The sequence below is a fragment of the Cornus florida genome, unplaced genomic scaffold, assembly GCF_030987335.1.
Source record: "Cornus florida cultivar Cherokee Brave unplaced genomic scaffold, ASM3098733v1 CherokeeBrave_3.0.0_Hap2_Chr02, whole genome shotgun sequence".
Taxonomy (NCBI): Eukaryota; Viridiplantae; Streptophyta; class Magnoliopsida; order Cornales; family Cornaceae; genus Cornus; species Cornus florida.
In genome coordinates, this window is record NW_026775572.1 from 44,624,742 (window position 1) to 44,645,486 (window position 20,745).

The 20,745-nt window shown below is 34.4% G+C and overlaps 2 protein-coding genes across 3 annotated transcripts; one reads left to right on the plus strand and one right to left on the minus strand.

The window, feature by feature from the left end:
* The first annotated feature begins 2,437 nt into the window (after positions 1-2,437).
* On the plus strand, positions 2,438-8,373 carry LOC132296149 (uncharacterized). The gene is made up of 3 exons (XM_059794378.1): positions 2,438-3,200; positions 7,814-7,905; positions 8,293-8,373. Exons 1-3 carry the CDS (start codon positions 2,438-2,440, stop codon positions 8,371-8,373), a joined length of 936 nt encoding a protein of 311 aa, XP_059650361.1.
* A 2,669-nt stretch (positions 8,374-11,042) lies between these two features.
* Positions 11,043-19,983, minus strand: LOC132294836 (uncharacterized). Of its 2 annotated transcripts, none has more exons than XM_059792835.1 (4): positions 19,544-19,963; positions 16,390-16,463; positions 13,857-13,940; positions 11,043-13,123 (listed from the first exon to the last, which is right to left on the minus strand). In XM_059792835.1, the coding sequence occupies exon 4, from the start codon at positions 11,794-11,796 to the stop codon at positions 11,239-11,241; it is 558 nt and encodes a 185-aa protein (XP_059648818.1). In that variant the 5' UTR covers positions 11,797-13,123; positions 13,857-13,940; positions 16,390-16,463; positions 19,544-19,963; the 3' UTR covers positions 11,043-11,238. The 2 variants fall into 2 exon arrangements, 1 of the variants encoding a protein (XP_059648818.1); XR_009478221.1 differs by lacking the exon at positions 11,043-13,123 and adding an exon at positions 16,545-16,630 and having other exon boundaries at positions 13,164-13,940; positions 19,544-19,983.
* Between the last annotated feature and the right edge of the window lie 762 nt (positions 19,984-20,745).

Sequence of the window (20,745 nt, forward strand, 5' to 3'; positions counted from 1 at the left end):
TCCAATGCAATGTTTTAACTACAAGTGCATTTTCTTGCCGGACAATATCATGTCGAACATGATACTTCCTCTCAGTGTATCTTGTTCCTCTTTTCTCTCTCTAGAAAATTAGGGTTTATGTTCTCATCTAATGGAGGCTCCCACAAGCCTAGTTTTCCAAGGTCATTCAAGGAGGCTTATGAGTGATTCCTAAAGGCAAGACCATTACCAAGAAGATGGAGATCCATGGAAAAGATGTCTAGCAAAAGGGATCTACAATAAGTGAGAACATTCACTTTAGAGGAGAGATCTGAGGTTTACTCAAACTTTGATGTAAGTATTCAATCTTTTAGTTGAATAATACATCATATTTTATTTTATTTTTTGCATAAAACTTGTCTCTATGTGATGAATCAAGATCTATGAATTTAAATCCCTCGAAAAGTTTTTAAAACTAGCACGTTTCCCAACAAGGTCATCACTAAATCCGGCATCGCCCTGATTATATATGTATCTTTTAATTTTTTTTATAAAAAATATATATTTTATAATTTTAAGACCCTTGTTATTTTACTGGAAATATCTGTTAATATATTAATATTCAATACTTAGTAATTTAAAAGTTGGACTAACTTATTTATCAGCCCAATTTGAGCACATTGGGTTAATTTTTTATTTTTTTACTACATAATAAAAGTGGCATAACCTGGCCCACCCTTGCCGCACCCCTTAATTAAACAGAGTACATGGGGCAGAGTCGGTATTTTGTTTACCAGAATAGGGGTGAAAATGGTATAACAATTACAAACCCATTTCAAAATAGGGGCGGAATTGGTGTGATAAATTTATTTATGTATATAATAAATTTAATGGGCCAGCTTGGGCCCAGGGGAGGCATGTGTCCCCCCTGAGCCCAAGCTGGCTTCGTCCATGGTAGCATAACAGCACGACATTGGTGGAGCTTAAGGATGCCATAGTAGAGCTCTATTACAAACACGCGTCGTAATCTCGACAGCGACACCCACGTAAGGGCACTCGAAGACAACTTCCACAGGAGGTATAAGACCAAAGTAGGATGGACTATGGGGTCTATATCTCTCTCTGTGATCTAGAAAGACCTTTGGTTTGGAGGATGAGAAACTAGAGCTCGCTAAGCCTATAGACGTAATCGATGAGATGATGAAGCCTCGAGTGTGTAGACACTAAAATTTTAGTGGGCTTTGGTTTTGACAAATGGACCCATTAAATATGGGCCTAATGTTTAATTAAGTTATTTAATTGGTACAAGCTTGGTCCACTTAAATTATTTAATTAGCCCAGCCAAGATGGTTAAATAAAAAGATAATTATTCCTAATAAAATATATTTGGAATAATTATTTTTAAGGATAATTATCATAATATAACCGGCCCGACCCAGTTATTATTTTATCCTTATCAAGAGATGACACGTGTCATCATCCTATAGATCCAAGAAGCTTATAAATAGAGACCTGAAGGAAGAAGGAAATGACACACAAAGTCAGAAATCCAAAGGGTTCAGAAATTCAGACACAAATTCAGAGTTCAAAAATCCAGAGACTCAGAAATCCAGAAGGTCCAGAAATTGAGAGAATCAGAAATACAAAGGGCAAACCTGAAGGCAAAAAACACCAAGCACATCCAAAGTCGTGCCGTTCTTCACCAAATTCAACAAATCCTCTCTAAAGACAAAGAACAACAAGCACATCAAATCGTGTCGTTCTTCATCCAAATTCCACAGTGATCAACAAAAAGCACATCAAATCGTGCCGTTCTTCATCCAAATTCCACGATGATTCAAGATCAAACTCGTGCAACCCTTGGATCTAACCAACCAAAAAGGAGATCGAATCAAATGACCTTATTCTTTGTAAAGATTATTACAAAGGATTGTACTCCATCATTATAAATTAATAAAATATTATTTTTGCTCCATATTTTGTTCTTATTTGCATACAACAAATTTGTGTGTACAAATTTTTGGCACGCCTAGTGGGATATCCTCTGCCTCAAATCTCTTTCTCCTATATCAAATCCTCAACAAATTCATCATCAAATTTTATGACTTCTAACAAGATTCAGACGAAGAGTAAGAATACCCCTAAAGACATCGCAGTCGGGACGGACAACATCATTACCACCACAAAAGGTGGCAAAAAGGTTGCAACTTTGTCAAGTGGTACAATCATCCTTACAAGTTCAATGACGTGGAACATAGTCAAAGCATTCGTTTCTGCCAAAAGACAGCACGATACGATGAGAGTCGATTCTACCAAATCTGTCAAAGTAACAACTCAAACTCATACCGCCTTCACCTCGCTGGGGGTAAGAAGGAAGATTCCTACAACCTCAAAGGTTGCTCCAGTCACAAGTTCAAGTTCAAGGCTGGTCCACCCAAGGCCAAAGATTTTTTCTGACTTTATCACTATACTAGTCATGATGACGAGTACTACTTCGTACGAAAAGCAATTGACGATTATTGCCCGTGCAATTGAAAGATTACAACACTCTTTCAAGGAACAAAATCTGAAAATTGCCTCGTTAATAGAAAAGTTAAAATTGCGTGACGACAATGCTGAGTCAAGCAAAGGCCGAATTCCTCATTCTAATTCCATGCCAGAGAACACTCTAAATAATGATCAAAATGACGTGTCCGCCAATCCAACAATTGATGATGCCTCCATCACCTCACTTTCCATCCAACAACTTCAAGACATGATAGTGAATTGCATAAGAGAACAATACAGTGGCGTTCCTCAAAGTGCTCGCATTTACTCAAAGCCTTACACAGAAAGAATTAACATCTTAAAAATGCCAATTCGGTATCAACCTCCAAAGCTTCAACAGTTTGACGGAAAAGGCAATCCCAAGCAACATGTCGCACACTTTATAGAAACTTGCGGCAATGATGGTGCAAACGGAGATCTCCTTGTCAAGCAATTCGTTCGGTCCCTCAAAAGGAATGCATTTGATTGGTACACAGACCTCAAAGCTGAAGGTATTGACAATTGGGAGCAGATGGAACAAGAATTTCTCAACCGTTTCTACAGTACTCGTCGTACTATAGGTATGTTGGAGCTTACAAACACAAAACAGATGCAGGGTGAACCCGTGGTTAACTACATCAACCGTTGGCGAGCTCTAAGTCTTGACTGCAATGATCATTTATCTGAAATTTCTGCAGTTGATGCATGTATGCAAGGTATGCGCTTGGAGCACATGAGTTTAAACTGTCTCTCAGAAAAAAAAAAAAAAAAAAAAAAAAAAAAAAAAAAAAAAATAACACTCCTTAACACGAGTTTAAACTGTCTACAAAAACTCTTTGATACGAGTTTAAACTATCTCCAAAAAAAAAAATGACACTCCTTGACATGAGTTTAAACTGTCTACCTGAAGAGAAAGAGAAAAAAAAAAAAAAAAAAAAAAAAAAAAAAAAAAATCAAGAACTCCTTGATACGAGTTTAAACTGTCTCAAAAAAAAAAATGACACTCATTGACACAAATTTAAACTATCTACCTGGACCAAAAATAATAATAATAAAAAAGAACTATTTGATACAAGTATAAACTGTCTAGAAAAAGAAAAAAATTGAACTACGTGATGACTTGATCCATGTTCAGGGTACGTAGGCATCTTGGAGGCCTATTCAAAGTTTAGTCCACCATTAAAAAATAAAAATTAAAATTAAAATTAAAAAAAATAAATAAAAATAAAAAAACTCCTCAAAGTTGCAAAATGGCAAAGTTACTTATCATGCAATATCAAAAAGTGCTCGTCGCACCAGTGAACTTGGCACGCCACCAAAGTATAGCTGCAAGGAAGAAATTTGGCCCGCCGCCAAAGTGTAGCTGCAAAGAAGAATTTTGGTCTGTCATCATAGTTGTAGCTACAAAAGAAATTTTGATCCGGCAAAGTGTAGCTGCAAAGAAATAAATTGGTTCGTCACCAGATTGTAGCTGCCTAGAAAATTTTTGCTCATCGCCAAGGTATTGTTGAAAGAGAAATTTTGTTTGCCGCCAAGACGTCACTGAAGAATCCGGTTCATCACCAAGGTGTTGTTGCAACAAAATTTTAACTCACCACTGAAGTGTCATTGAAAGAAAAAAATTCTGCTCACCGCCGAGTTGTTGCTGAAAGAAAATTTTGGCTTTCTGTCAAGGTATTGCTAAAAAATATTTGCTCACCATCGATGTATTTTTGAAAGAGAAATTTGGCTTTCCGTTGAGGTGTCGTTGAGAAAAAAATAATAATTCTGCTCGCCGCCGAGGTATTGCTAAAAGAGAAATTTGGCTTTCCATTGAGGTTTCGTTGAAGAAAAATTCTGCTTGCCGCCGAGGTTTTGCTGAAAAAGATCTTTGGCTTTCTGCTGAAGTGTCGAAGAAAAAATTTCGCTCGCCGATAGAACCATGAAGAATATTACTGGCTGGGCACAACATTCGAGGAATGTTATGAATACATCTCCATGGTGATCATATGAAGACAGCTCGCCGATAGAACCATGAAGAATATTAGTGGCTGGGCACCAACATTCGATATAACCATGAAGAATATTAGTAGCTGGGCACCAACATTGAAGGAATGCTTTGAATACATCTTCATGGCGATCATATGAAAATAGGGAGGCAAATAGAGCACCATATAGTTGTTGTTTTGATAGAAAGTCGTGGAAACGTGCCAAGACATCTTCTAACCACTCCCAATATAGTTCGGTGTGTGGCAATTCAGCAGAAAGTATACAGGGAATACTCCATGATACTTTCTTCGCTTGAATGTTAAAGCCCAAGAGTGAAAATTGGTTTTCCTCAATTATTCTCTCACGAAGTGGAGAATTTAATATCAAGGCTTCCGAGACAATAGATTCTTCATTAATCTGATTAAAAGCAACGTTGGTGAGGTCGCATGCAGCCTTGTGTGTCCAATGAGAAGAACAATGTTCATTGTCGGGATCAGGCATTTGAATGCGTGTCTAATGAGAAGAATAATGTTCATTGTCAAAATCGGGCATATGAATGGCATTGCGACCAAGAAGTGAGTTAGATACGCTTAATGTGGTTCCTTGGCTTCTTCGACTATTTTCGCTCTTTAAGATAGTCATCTTTTGCTTTTGCAAAACACTTGAACTCCATCATGATGGAACAACAAACAAATTTTGAAACTCGATCGGTGTTGTCTAGAAATCAAGCCCTTTAAAAAAAAGGGTTAAAAAAAAAAAAAAAGGCGTGAAAAGGTGGAAAAAAAAAAAAAAAAAAAAAAAAAAAAAAAAAAGAAGCTTGAAAAGAGAAAAATAAAATAAAATAAAATTGGATACTTCAAGTCCTATTTGAAAAAGGACACAGGTCTTGTCAAACTTGGGACTCGAAGTAGTGGCAATTTGTAGACACTAAAAATTTGGTGGGCTTTGGTTTTGACAAATGGACCCATTAAATATGGGTCTAATGTTTAATTAAGTTATTTAATTGGCCCAAGTTTGGTCCACTTAAATTATTTAATTAGCCCAGCTCAGATGGTTAAATAAAAAAATAATTATTTCTAATAAAATATATTTGGAATAATTAGTTTTAAGGATAATTATTATAATATAACCGGCCCGACCCAGTTATTATTTTATCCTTATCAGGAGATGGCACGTGTCATCATCCTATGATCCAAGAAGCCTATAAATAGAGGCCTGAAGGAAGAAGGAAGGGACACACAAAGTCAGAAATCCAAAGGGTTAAGAAATTCAGACACAAATTCAGAGTCCAAAAATCCAGAGACCAGAAATTGAGAGAATCATAAATCCTCCAAAGTCATGCCGTTCTTCACCATATTCAACAAATTCTCTCTGAAAACGAAGAACAACAAGCACATTAAATCATGTCGTTCTTCATCCAAATTCCACGGTGATCAACAAAAAGCACATCAAATCGTGCCGTTCTTCATCCAAATTCTACGGTGATTCAAGATCAAGCTTGTGCAGCCCTTGGATCCAACCAACCGAAAAGGAGATCAAATCAAAGAACCTTATTCTTTGTAAAGATTATTACAGAGGATTGTACTCCATCTTTATAAATTAATAAAATATTATTTTTGTTTCATATTTTGTTCTTATTTGCAGACAACAAAATTTATGTATACAAAATATAACACTTATAATCACATTTAATGCGCTCAGCTATTGCCGCTTTTGAGGGGATGTGCATTTAATACAATAGAGCATCTCCACGAGCTGAATGAACATTATGACCCTAATACACCGATGGCAGGCGTAGCAAGTAGGCTCAAGCTCCGAGAGCAACTCTCCAAAGTCAAGCAACAAGCTGAGACTATAAGTAGGGACATTCATGCATGCAATAAACAATTGAGAACGCGGCAATCGGTATTCCTACATTCTTTCACAGGTCTCATTGACTAGTCTACCTTTTCTCCTTCTCCCAAGGTCCTTCTTCAGGTCCATCACATTTTGTGTCTAGAAATAGCATCTGTTACTTGTAGCAACATTGTATTAAAGAACCCCACATTTATAACCAATCTAATAATCTAATTTCCGAAAAAAGAGATGTTATGAGCCCTCTATGTGTGTATGCTTCAATATTCACTTAGATTCCGCCATGGAGGAATGTGCGCTATGAAGATGTATAGAGAGAATGTGGTTGGTTTATTTCAGGTCGTTTGCAAACATAGCTATATGTTTAGTGCATTAGTTTTCTCCAATATTTCATATACACAAATATTACAAATAAAACAAATTAAATTAAAATGAAGTTTTTCATGCAAATAGCATTTCAAACACATTCATCTAATCATGCTAGTAACAACTCTTCAAAATAAGTATGAAGATATTTGTAACTGTAAATTTGTTGAGGAATAACAGAGTAACTAATAATTTGTCAATGTCTTTTTTGTTTTCAAACCCTCCAATTCAAATTTGTAATTTATAGCTAATCACATTTACTAATTAGGCTGATTGAAAAAGATGAGAATGACCAGAATTGGTATAGAACTTATTCACTTGTATTCATTTACATGCTGAAGGGCAATTCAATATTATGGCAACTTCACTTAATCACTTCCAACTTATCTAGTTACCCAAAATTTTAACCTAAAAGCTACTTCCATGACAGCAGCTTCCTCCAAAGCAACTCACAAGTAAATAACCACTAAAATCACGCAAATTTTTGCTTTAAACTTTCTTGAATAATTGTAATGAGTGAATTTTGTTTTCACAGTCAATCGAGACCTAGAAAAGTTCAAATTTCCTTGAAAACATGTTTTACCTCGAATTAAGTACATGGGGTGAGCATTTCATCTATGGTCCAATAAGTTTGATCAATCCAAGGCCTTTTGATATATTAGTATTGAATTACCATTTATCTACCTTATTATGAAGTAATAGTACTACTTAGTGATACGTGAATTATAAGCATACCTATAATTCTTTTAACAAATATTCCGGTTTCAAGTTAGAAAAATGCAGTAAAATACGCGTATTTTACCTTCAACATGAAACTTTTTGTTACATCTTGATATATCTAGGTCACCTTTTAATTTCTTTAGATATATATATATATATAAATTGCAAAGTCTAGCGAAAAAGGATTGGAACGTCAAGAAATATATATATACATATATATATATATGTATATATATATTTCTTGACGTTCCAATCCTTTTCCGCTAGACTTTGCAATTCTAATTTTATATCTTCTTCAAACACAAGTTTTCCTTTTTAACACTTTTTACACTGGTTGGCAATTAAAATGCTGGGTGATGTAAGGAAAAGCACGAGATTTGGAGTCAAATGATCTTAGTAACCTTATTGAATGTGTTAACAGTAAAGAATGGGAGAATTATTCCCTACAGGCAACAAATAGCAGTTCTAATGATATTAGTCACAAATGATGATGATTTTCCTTGGTTAAATGAGGTACTCTAATTTTAAAGGATTTTTTTTAAATAAAAATAAATATAGTTGAATATTTGAATTAAATTTTTTTTTATTATTTTTGTGATGCTTTTCAAATGGTTGGTTATTGTGTCAATGTCAACTTGCATAAAATAAAATTTTATTTTATTATTTGTAACATTTATTTATTTATTTTATTATTTGTTGTTGGAAGTGTTGATGAAGGCAAAATTTGGATCAAAATTGGAGGAATCCTACTAATCTTTTGAGATTTTGAGGGGTATGATCACATGGAAAAGTGAATTATTTGCTTGGACTTGTTGGGCCTAGGCCTGATCCAAAACCCGAATAGGTGTGTGGGTGGTTTAGTCTACCAGTTGGGATAAGATGTGTTGATTCACCAAATAGGTGCAACCCATGGGTGGTTTAACCGAAAAGTTGTACCCAGGGGCTGAAGTGGGGCAACCGTTGACTATTCGGGTTGAATAGATGCCCCGTTTGCCAACCCGTACCATACCTCTTCCGAACCAGGAGTCTATAACCTCCAAATTTCATTTCCATCATCATATTTGAGTCCAAATTAGTAGGTTCAAGTTCATTTGTGTCCGAGTTGGCTCAAAGAGAGTGTAAGTTTTGATTGCTAATTCAATTGGTTTGAAGTATTATTGTTACTTCAATATCAATATCATTTTACTGTGAGACACAGTCCCTGGTGTTGGCACCGAATTGTCTTGAGCACACAGAATCCTATTCTAGCATCCCTCTTAATACAAGATCTTTATTTGTTAGTTAATAATACATTTGTTAGTAATTTATATATATATATAGCTCACCAAATTAAACGGCCAACTATCATTTTAATAACATTTATTACTTTTTTTCTTTTTCTATCTCTTTCTTTTACAAATATATGACATAAAAGAAGCACACGAAATCCTATTCTAACATCCTATTTTTTTATTATTATTTATTTTTTTACAAATAAATAAAAGAAAATAAATAAGATTTGCAGCCAACTTTTGGTCCAGAGTTTTAAATTATTATACATGCACATATTCGACATTCATATTGCCTTTTTTTGGCCCAATTTTTGTAATATACTTTTGTAAAAAAAAAAAAAATCAAATTATAAGTAAAATATAGAAAATAATAATAATAATAATAATAATAATAATAATAATAATAACTCCACGTAATAATTTCCAGTTAGACTTACTCTTAAACGAGAGTAAACAGATAGATGATCAAAAGTAATCAAAATTAATAAAATTAAATTAAATTTATTAATAATAGTTCTACGTCACTAAAAGAAGTTATCAATAACGAGTCAAAAATATATGTAATTCACTCACTGAACCAGTCAAAAATATATGTAATTCACTCAATGAACCAGTCAAAAATATATGTAATTCACTCAATTACTTTTACCGTATAATTCAATCAATGAATGGAAGAGAAATTTGGAGAGGAAAAGATGTAACAAGTGAAAAACTCCAAGAGTCCATAAGCCCATATTTGAATCACTACAATATCAGCCATCTGGTGCCAACTGTTATACGTTATATGTTTAGTCATTACTTTTCTCAAATATCTCAGAATAGCTGCATATTCTTTCCAATTCATAATAATATGGATATGCAGCCAAGCTAACAATAAAACAAATTTGTTAAAATAATTTTTTTCATACTATCAACGTTTCAAACACAAATATTTACCTAGTCATGCTAGACAGTCGGGATCCTTCCATATTTATTAGTTAGTCACCAACTAATTGGAATGACCAGAATTGGTAGAACTCATTCACTCAAATTGTATTCATTTACATGCTCGAAGGTCAATTCACTATCAAGGCAACTTCACTTCCAACTAACCTACTTCTTATCCAAAATTTTAACCAAAAAGCTAGTAGTTCCTCCAAAGCAACTCAAAAAAAAATAGCCACTAGAATCACATAAATTTATGCTTCAAGCTTTCTTGAAAGGAAAATCACAACAGCCATTTCTGCCCATAAATTGAGCATTTAGGACTAAACAAGGTCACCACTAATAATATGAAAAGTGTTGTGCCTTTTCCATCCTTTTTTCCCCCAAAATATATTACCACGTATTAGCTGTGGTAGATCCTGTCCAACCAAAGACTAGAGACTTAAAAATTGCTGGCATACAAAACCTAACAAACTTTACACCCTGATTGCTATCAAAAATTTCCAAAGCTTGAAATGGATTTTCCCAAATCTTATAGGATGACAGTAAGGTACCCAAGTGAAGTTGAATACATAAAGAAAAGCCGTATGGGAAAGTCGACTAGCACATAACTTTATCTTGCTCCAGAGAAGCAAGAAACATTACTTCTTAAAATTTACCTCACAAGATTTATAAATAATATGAGCAGAATTATCATCAAAAATTCAGAAGCTGAGGCTAAGATCAAATATTACATAATCAAAATTGTAACCATTCAACTTAGAAGCTGTGTCAAGTCATAAAAGCTGTTAAAGACTACGCTAGCGATTACAATTCAAGCTGTTGGACTTGACAAAGCAGGTCTGCAGGCTCAGAGTTTGTAATATACAGACCTGGTCCTGTTTAAGATGATTATCATTTCTTCAGTTCAATTTATTACCCAATAAATTCAATATCTACAAAATCAGTGTCAATTGATCCCGGGTATGTTATTAGCAATTTACGTTATCTCCAGCACTAATATTAGTAAGAATTAACTCAATGTTAGTGCATACTGCATAGACAACCTCCCCCTAGTATACTGTTTCTTGTAAAGAAATGAATGCGGGAAGAAAACCTTACAATCAGCCACAAGCCGAGGGTAGGCTATGTATTGCAAGAAATAGAAACTAGATTGGTAATCGAACAAGCACAACGAATAGAGAACCTAACTACAAAGATTAGGTTCAAAATAGGAAACAGATGAACAGTTCATTTCAATTGCATCAATCGAATCTAATACATCATGGAGCATACAACACATATTTGACAACCCCATGATAACTCTCCACTTAACTATTAGCTATGCCCCTATAACCAACAATATTGCATAACACTCCTAAAATGAAATCAAATCAAACACATAAAATGATATCAATCCATCTTTCCACAAATGATCAATCATGAATCAGGTTAACATCACACTTCATAATTCAATTAGAAGAACATAATATCATTTCATTGTCATCACAAAATAAATCAATGTGTGATTGCTCGTTTATTTTAGAAATTCCAGTATATTAAAGTCCACATTACCTCAAATGTTTACACCTTATTAAAAAAAGCAGCTCCGAAATTTCCTCTTCACTCATCCAAAGCAAAATCAACAAAATTTCTTCTTTAGGTCCCAAAATCAAGACCCCTCTGCTGAATTCTGCTCCGACCCCTTCGATCCCAAGGCCTCTGCCTCGGCCGCAGCTTCTTTTGCTTTCTCTTTCTCCAATTCCCTCATGGCCTCCTCCTCCACCGCCTTCTCGGCCTCCAGAATCGGCCCGTAGTAATCGGGATGAGCCTCCATACACTCCTTCAATTTTCCGGTCAACTCGAAACACTTGTCGACAATGTCCTCCTTGTTCTTTTCGGCCTCTTCGATGCACTTCTCCCAAGCAACGAAACTGTCTTTGCATCCACCTCCTTTCATGAACAAGCAAAACCCACACTCCCCTTCTTCTTCCTCTTCGCCTTCCACACCTCCTTCTTCTACATTCTGCCGTTCTTGATTTTCTAGGGTTTCGTTTTGTTCCGCGGGTGGGGGATCTGAAGATTGATGTGCTGGGGTTTGGGTATCTAGGGTTTTGGTCTCCTCAGGTTTTGAATCTAGGGTTTGTGAAGTCTGGGAGGAAGCCATGTTTGTGGTATTCGGCGTCGAATCGATAGGGCTTGTTGAAGGTGTGGACAATAGGTCTCCCATGGCCGACTCTCTTATAAACCTCTGCTTAAACCCTCCATCGCTGAAAATTCTTCTTCTTTTTTTATTAATTAATATTTTGGTCTTAGGGTCGGAAATTTCTTCGAACGCAACTGGAATGCGTAATACGGACAAAGGTCAATCACGTGATGTGGAACAAGGCACGTGAGATGGTACAGTGAAATGGGCTAGGTCAAGTTGGGGAAATATTGGATCAATTTTGGCCATTCGATCATAGGACTTACGGCCAGATTTGTTTGACCATGAGCCATTCTAGAACTAAATCAAATCCCCGTGAGAGATTTGCATATGCATTTAGGATGTCGCGGATTTGGGACGAGACACGTTTTTTTTCAAACTCTCTTCCAATGAAAATTATCTCTCAAATTCAATTCGGGTGCCATTACATATTTTTTATGAAAAACATTTCGAAATTTAACATAATTTTTGTAGGTTTTTTTTTTTTTTTTTTTTTTTTTTTTGGAGTATAGTCAAATATCTAACCATCATAGTGACAAAAATATTGTTAAAATTAACATTATTATAAGAAAATAAAAGATATAGTTAATAAAATAATATTTTTTATATATTAATTATTAATCGGGGTATTTACGTGTTTTAAACTCTCTTTCCAAACTCGACCCTAAATCAAATTAGGATTTACCCATTTCCATCCAATAGGGGCTAAACGGCACGTGTTAAATTAGCATCCTTATATGCATTTTCTCTTAACTCACATAAATTGAACAATTATTCAAAAAAAAATAAATAAATAAATTTCAGCTAGAAGGTTTATTTAAGTGATTTGTCAAAATGTTTGGTGGTGTTTGATAATTTAATTTAGCACTTAATTCTAAGTGCTTCTTTGATAACAAAAATTGAATATCACTCAGATTTTTAAAAGATATTAAAAAATATTTATTTTTAATTACTACTAAAAAACTTTAATACTTAAAATTCAACTCTTAATATTATTAGTACAAAAGTTGGTAAGAATTCTGTATTTTGAACCTTCACCATTTTAACTCTTAATAGTATTAGTACAAACGTTGGTAAGAATTCTGTAATTTGAACCTTCAACATTTTTTTTTTTTGAAAGGTTAAAAGTCAATTACAATCTTAAGTGGAGCTAATGAATCTTTGGATGAAAATGAGAATTTTAAGTTCAACCTAATCGACGACTTCTGACATCACAGAGAGTGTTTGAATGAATATACCTTGAGGAGAAATTTTAAAATTTCTTCTCTCCTTCAGAGGAATGTTATGACTTCACCTTAGCCAAAATTTTGATATTTCATGAACTTCCCAAGTTGGACAAGCCAAGATTCAACTACAAATAATTAAAAATAATTGCATATTATATACACGGCTGAAAAGAAATCAATCTACTATATATTGTAAAACAAATTACATGCAAATAACATACAACAGAAGTGTTTTTAAATTGACTTCCAAATAAAGCACTATCCACCAAATCAGATGTTCACTGACTTGGACAACACAAGTTCAACCATTATACACATACCAAGAAAAGACAATCTTTCCATCAATTTAGTTATAACCTGCCCATTAACAACATCAACTAGATGACACCCAGAAATGAACACATCTCTCTCAACACAAACAGGAATTAGATGAATCCAAGATGATTTTAGGGAAGTGGAAACTGAATAAGTGAATGATCTTAGATCATCAGATAGATCAACGCCACCGCGGCATTTCTTATTAACAAATCAAATGTATCTTCATGAACAGATTAGGGGAACAACCTTGAGTTCCTGCCTAACTCTATGATCATTTATCTTCAATACATTTCTCCCTCAGCATCCAATTCTTCTCACATCATAACCACAGCTAGAAATATTTGAATGTTTGACGTTTTCAGGTTTTGACAAGACGATGAAATCACTTGATCAAAATTAATATATTAATAGAATAAAGAATCCACATAATACAATCTATATTTCAACAAGAAATGCCAGTAAAATTCGTAAATTTTGTGAAGTTCTACAAAAAGAGATACAATGAAACCTACATTATTAAGTTCAATGCTGACCACAAACCTGGTTGAACCATTCTGTCCACCTGTGTTTCCTCTATCTCCACTGCAACAGAAGAAGTGTGGTACCTTGACCCGACCGCAACTCCTGCAAAAAATGCCAATATTGATAATGCAAAAGAACATATGCTAAAAGTATGAAAATGTGGAATACAGTGCAAGTTTGATGTTCTTAGTTTATCAAACTTCCATAAATTGGATCAGCATGAATGAAGAGAGTTTATTCATTTATTTGCTAATAAAAACCAACGGGCTAGTTGCCTAGCGGTATCGGGCCCCTACTTTCCAAAAGAAGGTCAAGGGTTCAAGTCTCAGTAAAAACGTGTGTGTGAGTACCAACTAAGAAAAAAAAATATTTATTTGTTAATTTTATGATCTCGTCAAGCAGGAAGCATATGACTCAGGACTTCCATATTATTCAATAAATGTTGAATACGATATTTTCAAATCAGTTAATCAAAATACTATATATTTGTAATAATTTGGGAGTACATAAGACAAAGAGTTCAACGTAATTAAAATTTATCAGATCTCTCCCCCTCCGAATACACCAAGTGCATGCTATCCCTTTAAATGCCTCAATTGATAATGAATTTGAACCATATCATTGTTATCTAATGATGACAGAACCCCAGAAAATGCTCACATATAGTTGGCGTCTGTGAAAGATTGCTGAGTGGATTTCCCACAAAAGTGCTTCTTATTTCCAGCACTAATTCAGTGTCCTGTCAGCGACTCGGCAACTAAAGCCCCAAACAAGGCAACAACCAATTGACACCAAAAAGCGAAGGCCAAAGGGCAGATACAGCCTTGGCGCAATGGTAAGGTTGCTCCATTGTGACCTGGAGGTCATTGGTTCGAAACCAACAACCTCTCCATGTGAAGGTAAGACTTTGTAGATTTGACCCTCCCCAGACCTGCAATGGCGGGAACCTTGTGCATTGGGCTAGCCCTTTAGCCCTTCACAAGGGAGATACAGCTCACACTCCATCCAGCAATGAAGGAAAAAATGATCCAGTGATTTTGCCGCCTCCTTGTACAATGTACAACTATTTGGAATTGATCAATTTTCCACTTAGCATATCCCCGGTCACATTTCTCTATCACCATAATCCATGAGAAGAAAGCAGCCTAAGTAAGGACCATGGATTGATTCCAGGGCCTTTTCACTAGAATTCCAATTTCAAGATTCTTATAAGCCTTTCAAAACAACTCAACTTCTTTTTAGAAATTGACTCATTTTGCCCAACAAAACAACTCAACCCACCATCACTCTTAACCTCCATCCAAATTTTCCATAATAATCTTATACAGTTGCCAATCTTTAAATCAGCCTCTCCACCCACCTTAGAAACCAAAAAATAAAGATCTTTCCCGAAAGGAACATGTCATGAAAATCCCTCATCACCTCCAATAGATTCTCCATGATTACATGCAATGCATAGCACCCACTCAGACATAGAGCTTTGTCAACCACCAATAATGGTGATGCCTCAACGACCTTTTTCTCCCCTTCTTCAGTAGGACTTTCAAGCCAAAGCATATCAGAAGTTTTGATAGCAACAAAGTCCAATCAACCAACAGTCTCACTAATTTCTCAATAATGGCTTTTGAATATGTCCGCATTTCTCTTGGATGTGTTACTCTATTCCAACTCCCAGACCCTAAAATCAATATGCTACCTACTAGTTTAGATTTTTAATGAGCAAAACAAGGCAACACTATTCGGTGTTCAATGCATGCTGTAAATAGTTGAATGTTCCCAATAGCACATTGTCCATTCCCTACCCTGACCTCATGGTTTTGTTCTCTTTCAAGTGGTCATTTGGTTTTAGTTTTTATACCATCTATTTGGAAAATAATAATTATCTTACCATCAAGTGATCTATAAAATAATGAAGCAAAGGTTTGGAACCCTCCTTATAACATAAACATTCTAACGTCAAATGACGCATTCAAACCTGCACGATGCATGTGGGATGCTTCCATTAACTAACATAAGCCTTTCGTTTGTTAGTGATGAAAATGTCTGAGAAAGAAGAGAAGCAATGGAAGCAGATAAAAGAAGAAACTTCTCTACAAGTGGAAAAGCCCAAGACTCGCGCAACTAGAATAAAAACCATTTAATTTCCTCCTTACAGATTGTAGTTATCCTATTATTTCCTCCTTACAGATTGTAGTTATCCTATTATTTCCTCCTTAATAGCCATATGCTGCTTAACCACAATAGGAAAATAAAAAATTGTTAAACGAATATCAAACTAACAAGTGATGGCATACTTCTATATTCACCGAAATCTTAAATTAACTGAAATAATCAATGGAGTCACTTTCTCAGTAATATTTAGTTGTTAATCTGAGACAATTGACTAAAACAAGATTTTAACTTAAGGCTATTCAGACTACAAAACATATACTTAACCCTTCAACCACACAACATTCAGAAATTCAACAAATTTTCAGTGTGAATCCTGCACTAATAAACTTATACCGGAACATAATTTGTAAATAGAAGGCATTATTAACAAGGCTCTTACTTGCAACGGATAATCACTGGAATATGTTTGAGAGCCTTCGGTCCATTTCTTATGCCTCACTTATGGGGAAAAACCTGCATGATCAACAAAAACATCTCAACTACTTCCATACATTCGAAGAGCATTTGTCATTCACCCAAAAGTTTTACACTTACTAAGCAGCACAACAATTGGATTGGGGGGAACCTTTAGCAGAGATTAATAACACTATGATAGAAGAACTAAAAGGCAGCAATCTTCCCTGATTGATCATTAAGAGATGAAGATAGAATTTGTAAGATTCAACAAAGAAAAAATGTGCAAAACTACATTAATTTTCAAGGGAACAACATACTTTATATATATATATATATATATTTTATTAAGAGACTATCTATAAACTATATTAAGATTACATCAGAGACCATACGACAATATATACACTATATCAAGAGGAAACAACTTCCTACTTTTAAAGGATCTAATAAGTAAAAAGAAATTTCACTTTTTTCCAACAAATCTTCATACTTATAACCAATCTGGAAATCTATTTCAACCTGAGGTACATTGATAATGTAATAGCAATTATAATATTAAAGAAGGTTACAGATGAAAGCTCCATAAACTAACACCTTGAAAGAAGGGAGCTATAAAGTGGAGTAATAGAATCCGAGATATGGGTAATCTTAAATAAAGATAATTCATAAGCAACCGTGCATGCACATGTAGCATCACGCAAGCCATTACACCACGTGCCAAAAGTAAACAGTGCTCCCGATGCTGAAGGTGCCTTCTCCATATGACCATGAGAAGCAGGCCAATAGCATGTCGATTTTGGAATATCAAAACATCATGACTCATTCAATCAACAGTTGAGAAAATTTAACCTAGCTGACAAAACTACACGAGAAGCAAAACAAAGCAAAGTGACAGTGACTAAAAAGCACAAGAAAAGTGCAAAGAACTCACAAATAATCAAAGGCATAAATCATGGGGATTTTTTCCATCACAAGTATACAAGGACATACTTTGCGGCCAAGAACCAACAATGGAGAAAAGTGTTAATGGAGCTCAACAGTAGTTGTGACCTTAAGTAATTCTAGATGACAGATGCAAAAAGTTATCCAGACATAATACAACACATTATTGAGGGTAAAGCAAATGGAATGGAAGCTACCAATCGCAAATACATAAAAATATATATATAAATTAAAAAATAAATAAATAAGAAGAAGAAACTTGGAAATTAGAATCATGATCCACAGGAAATGGGTAAATATTCTTATGTTGAATTTAATAGCGAAGTCAAAAAATTTAAAAAGAAATGAACTTAATATCAAAGCAAAAAAGAGATATATACACCCACACACGACATATATAAAGTTTACAGAATTCCTCACAAACTCAAAAACATTTCCACAAAAAAAATAATAATAATAATAAATTAATAAATAATGTCCCACAATCTTATCGTTTCAAATAAAATACCACTCATAAGGAGAATAATCTAAAGCTTAAACAACCATACAAGAAATTTAATGAACTTTTATCCAAAACGTTAAAGTAAAACTAAGATCAAACCAACTAGGAAAAAAAACTAACATCAAACAACATTGTTTTTGTGTACCTCTCTATGCTTTGTGTATTCTTTCTCATTATATTCTATACTAGTTTTGGTTGTGGTTAGGGATTAATCGAGGTGAATTGGTTACCCTCAAACTCGAACTCCAAACCTAACACTATGAAAACATACATTTTTTTTTTTTTTTGGTGTAAAACAAAACCAAATCTTAGGTCTATTTCCAATCTTCCTGTCAGTACATGTGTAAGTGGACATATATTAATGCACTTTCCTATACGTCTTGTACTCCAACTCATGTTCTCACGGTTCACAAGTCTAAAAATTATACCAATACACCAAGCAACAGACCCTAGTATAATTTTTTAAGGAAAAATACATCACTTCATTTAAACATTATGAGAGAACACATTGCTCTATATGAGTTTTTTTTTATCCAATTCCTTTTCAAGATACATACAATGAAAAAAAAAAAAAAAAAGAAAGAATAGTGGCATTCAATATAATCACAAGAAAGTGAGAAACTCAATGAAAAAATCCCTAATAATCATAGTAGCATAAACTATAACAAGATTCAAGCTATCATATTTTGCAAAGGGAATAGATTAAACCATTTATATTCCACTTTCACCGTTCTGCAACTTGTGTAACCAATGACATGGAGCAAATTAGTATAGGTCTATTTAAGCTTACTGGCTTAGTGATGGTAGGGGAAACAAAAATGAAAAGAGAATGCAAAAGGAAAGCTTAAAAGGAAATAAATGAATCCATTTATAAAAAATGATGATTTCTTTTCCTAGCAAGTTTTGCCAAAAGTTCCCTTACTAGTTTAAAAGGAAAAGGTTGAGCTTTCTCAATGTTACAAAACTCTTCTCTTTTTTCCCCTCCCTATTATCTTTATTTCCCGGTATTTCCAGCATAACTAAACATTGTAACTTGTTTTCTGAGTTCCAAGCAAAGCCTTTTAGTATATCCTACAAGGGATGATTACTTGAGTTCGGCTAAGAGTTCAAGGATATGGGTAAACTCATATCTCCTTCCGATTGTCTCTTATATTTGCTTGAGCACCATAGCAGAAAAAATAAATAAATAAATTTGCAAAAATAATTCAGTGATTGAACAATACTACCAGTATAATCGAAGTACCGAACACCTTAAACTTCAAAAACATGAAATCATTAATTAGATGGACAACTGAGGGATTAAACAAAAGTATAGTTCCTCAACTAAACACCCAACAAAAAAATAAGACAAACCCAGATCTTCAAAAATTACATAAACAACAGTGAGAGGAGTATATAAACAAACTAGTACCAACATAGAATGATCCGAAAATAAAATAAGGACCCAAAATAATATGCTGATTTTTTAATACCAGTTCATATCTTCTTGCACCAAACACCTAAACACTAAAAATAATCATTCCCAACCTAAAACAATCAAAACCCAAATCTCCCAACATCAAATAAACAACGGCTAAATGAGTATAAAACAAAATTAATTTATCAATATTTTTATAAAAAAAAAAAATTTAAATAAAAAAAAGTTGTCTTGGTAATGCCAATTGGAAAACAAGAAATGGAATATGAAGTGCACCTTCTTCTTCGGAACGGCCATGAGCTCCATTGATCCATATCCGAAAGAGAAACTCGGGAATCCGAATTCGATGTTTCTGTTCTCAGAGTTTAGATCGAATTCAGGCAAAATCAAATGTGGTGATATGGTCATAGGGTCGTTGATTGGACTATCAAGCGGTGCAGATTGGGCGATGGCGTGAGTTGACCTCCTGAGCCCTAACGAGCACCACATGTTACCCCAGCGCTTCTTAGCATCGCCGCTCTAAACGCCATTGTTGCTGCGAAGGTTGAGCTAACACATTCCAGTATACAGCTGCTGAGAGACGGCTCGTGTTATATGATTAAAATGTAATCGGCTAGTTAGGAAAGATTTGAACCCGGTGCTCCGTAGATCATTATTCCCCGAATTAGTGAATAACGCCCCTAATACCCCAATTATCCAACAATAAATAAATAAGGTTAATAACACTCACACTTCCTATGGTTTACCATAACATAAACAATTACATCCTTCAAATTTAAAAATTTAATAAAATGAACAAAGACATCGCCACCTCTGTCACAAGCTAAAAAATACTTGCCTTTTGATTTTTGAATTAAACTATTTAAATTATAAAATTACCTATTTAACCTTTTTAGTAACTATAATGGACTATTTTAACCCATACACCCACTAGCCTACCACAGCATCGGATGGCTCATAAAGTGCATCATGGTCAAAAAAAAATTCCATTCTTCTTTCCCATTCTTCCCTTTTATCTATGTTTTCTCATTTTTCTCGAGCAACTACCAAGTCTACCAGTATACCACCGCCGCCCATACCCAGACCCACCTCTTCCTCTCTCTCTATTTATTTTCTCATATATATATATATATATATATATATAAGCACATACACGTATATCCAATTGCAATCAATTCAAACATATACTGCCCAAACTGAGACAAACAATTCTCTGGACTGTTTTGATTTTCATGTTTGTGATACCTCCTCATTTCAAAGCCATGAGTTGATCAAGTCCAAGCCCAAAATCAGGGGATATTAAACAATTAAAGTAATAATCGAACACAGAATACAAAAGATGAATAAGAATAAATAATAAAGCTGAAAAGAAACTAAATAATAAATCCTTCACAAAATAATCCAATAAAATAATCCTCCAATACTAATTTGAAACCTTTGATACCGGTAAAGATTACAACTCGGGAATCCATCATTTG

Bases quoted from the DNA above. Each gene is read 5' to 3' on its own strand.
- LOC132296149 (XM_059794378.1), top strand. From the start codon at position 2,438: ATGACGAGTACTACTTCGTACGAAAAGCAATTGACGATTATTGCCCGT. The intron at 3,201-7,813 runs GTATGCGCTTGG...ATGTGTTAACAG, and splicing joins AGTTGATGCATGTATGCAAG to TAAAGAATGGGAGAATTATT. The intron at 7,906-8,292 runs GTACTCTAATTT...TTCACCAAATAG, and splicing joins ATTTTCCTTGGTTAAATGAG to GTGCAACCCATGGGTGGTTT.
- LOC132294836 (XM_059792835.1), bottom strand. From the start codon at position 11,796: ATGGGAGACCTATTGTCCACACCTTCAACAAGCCCTATCGATTCGACG.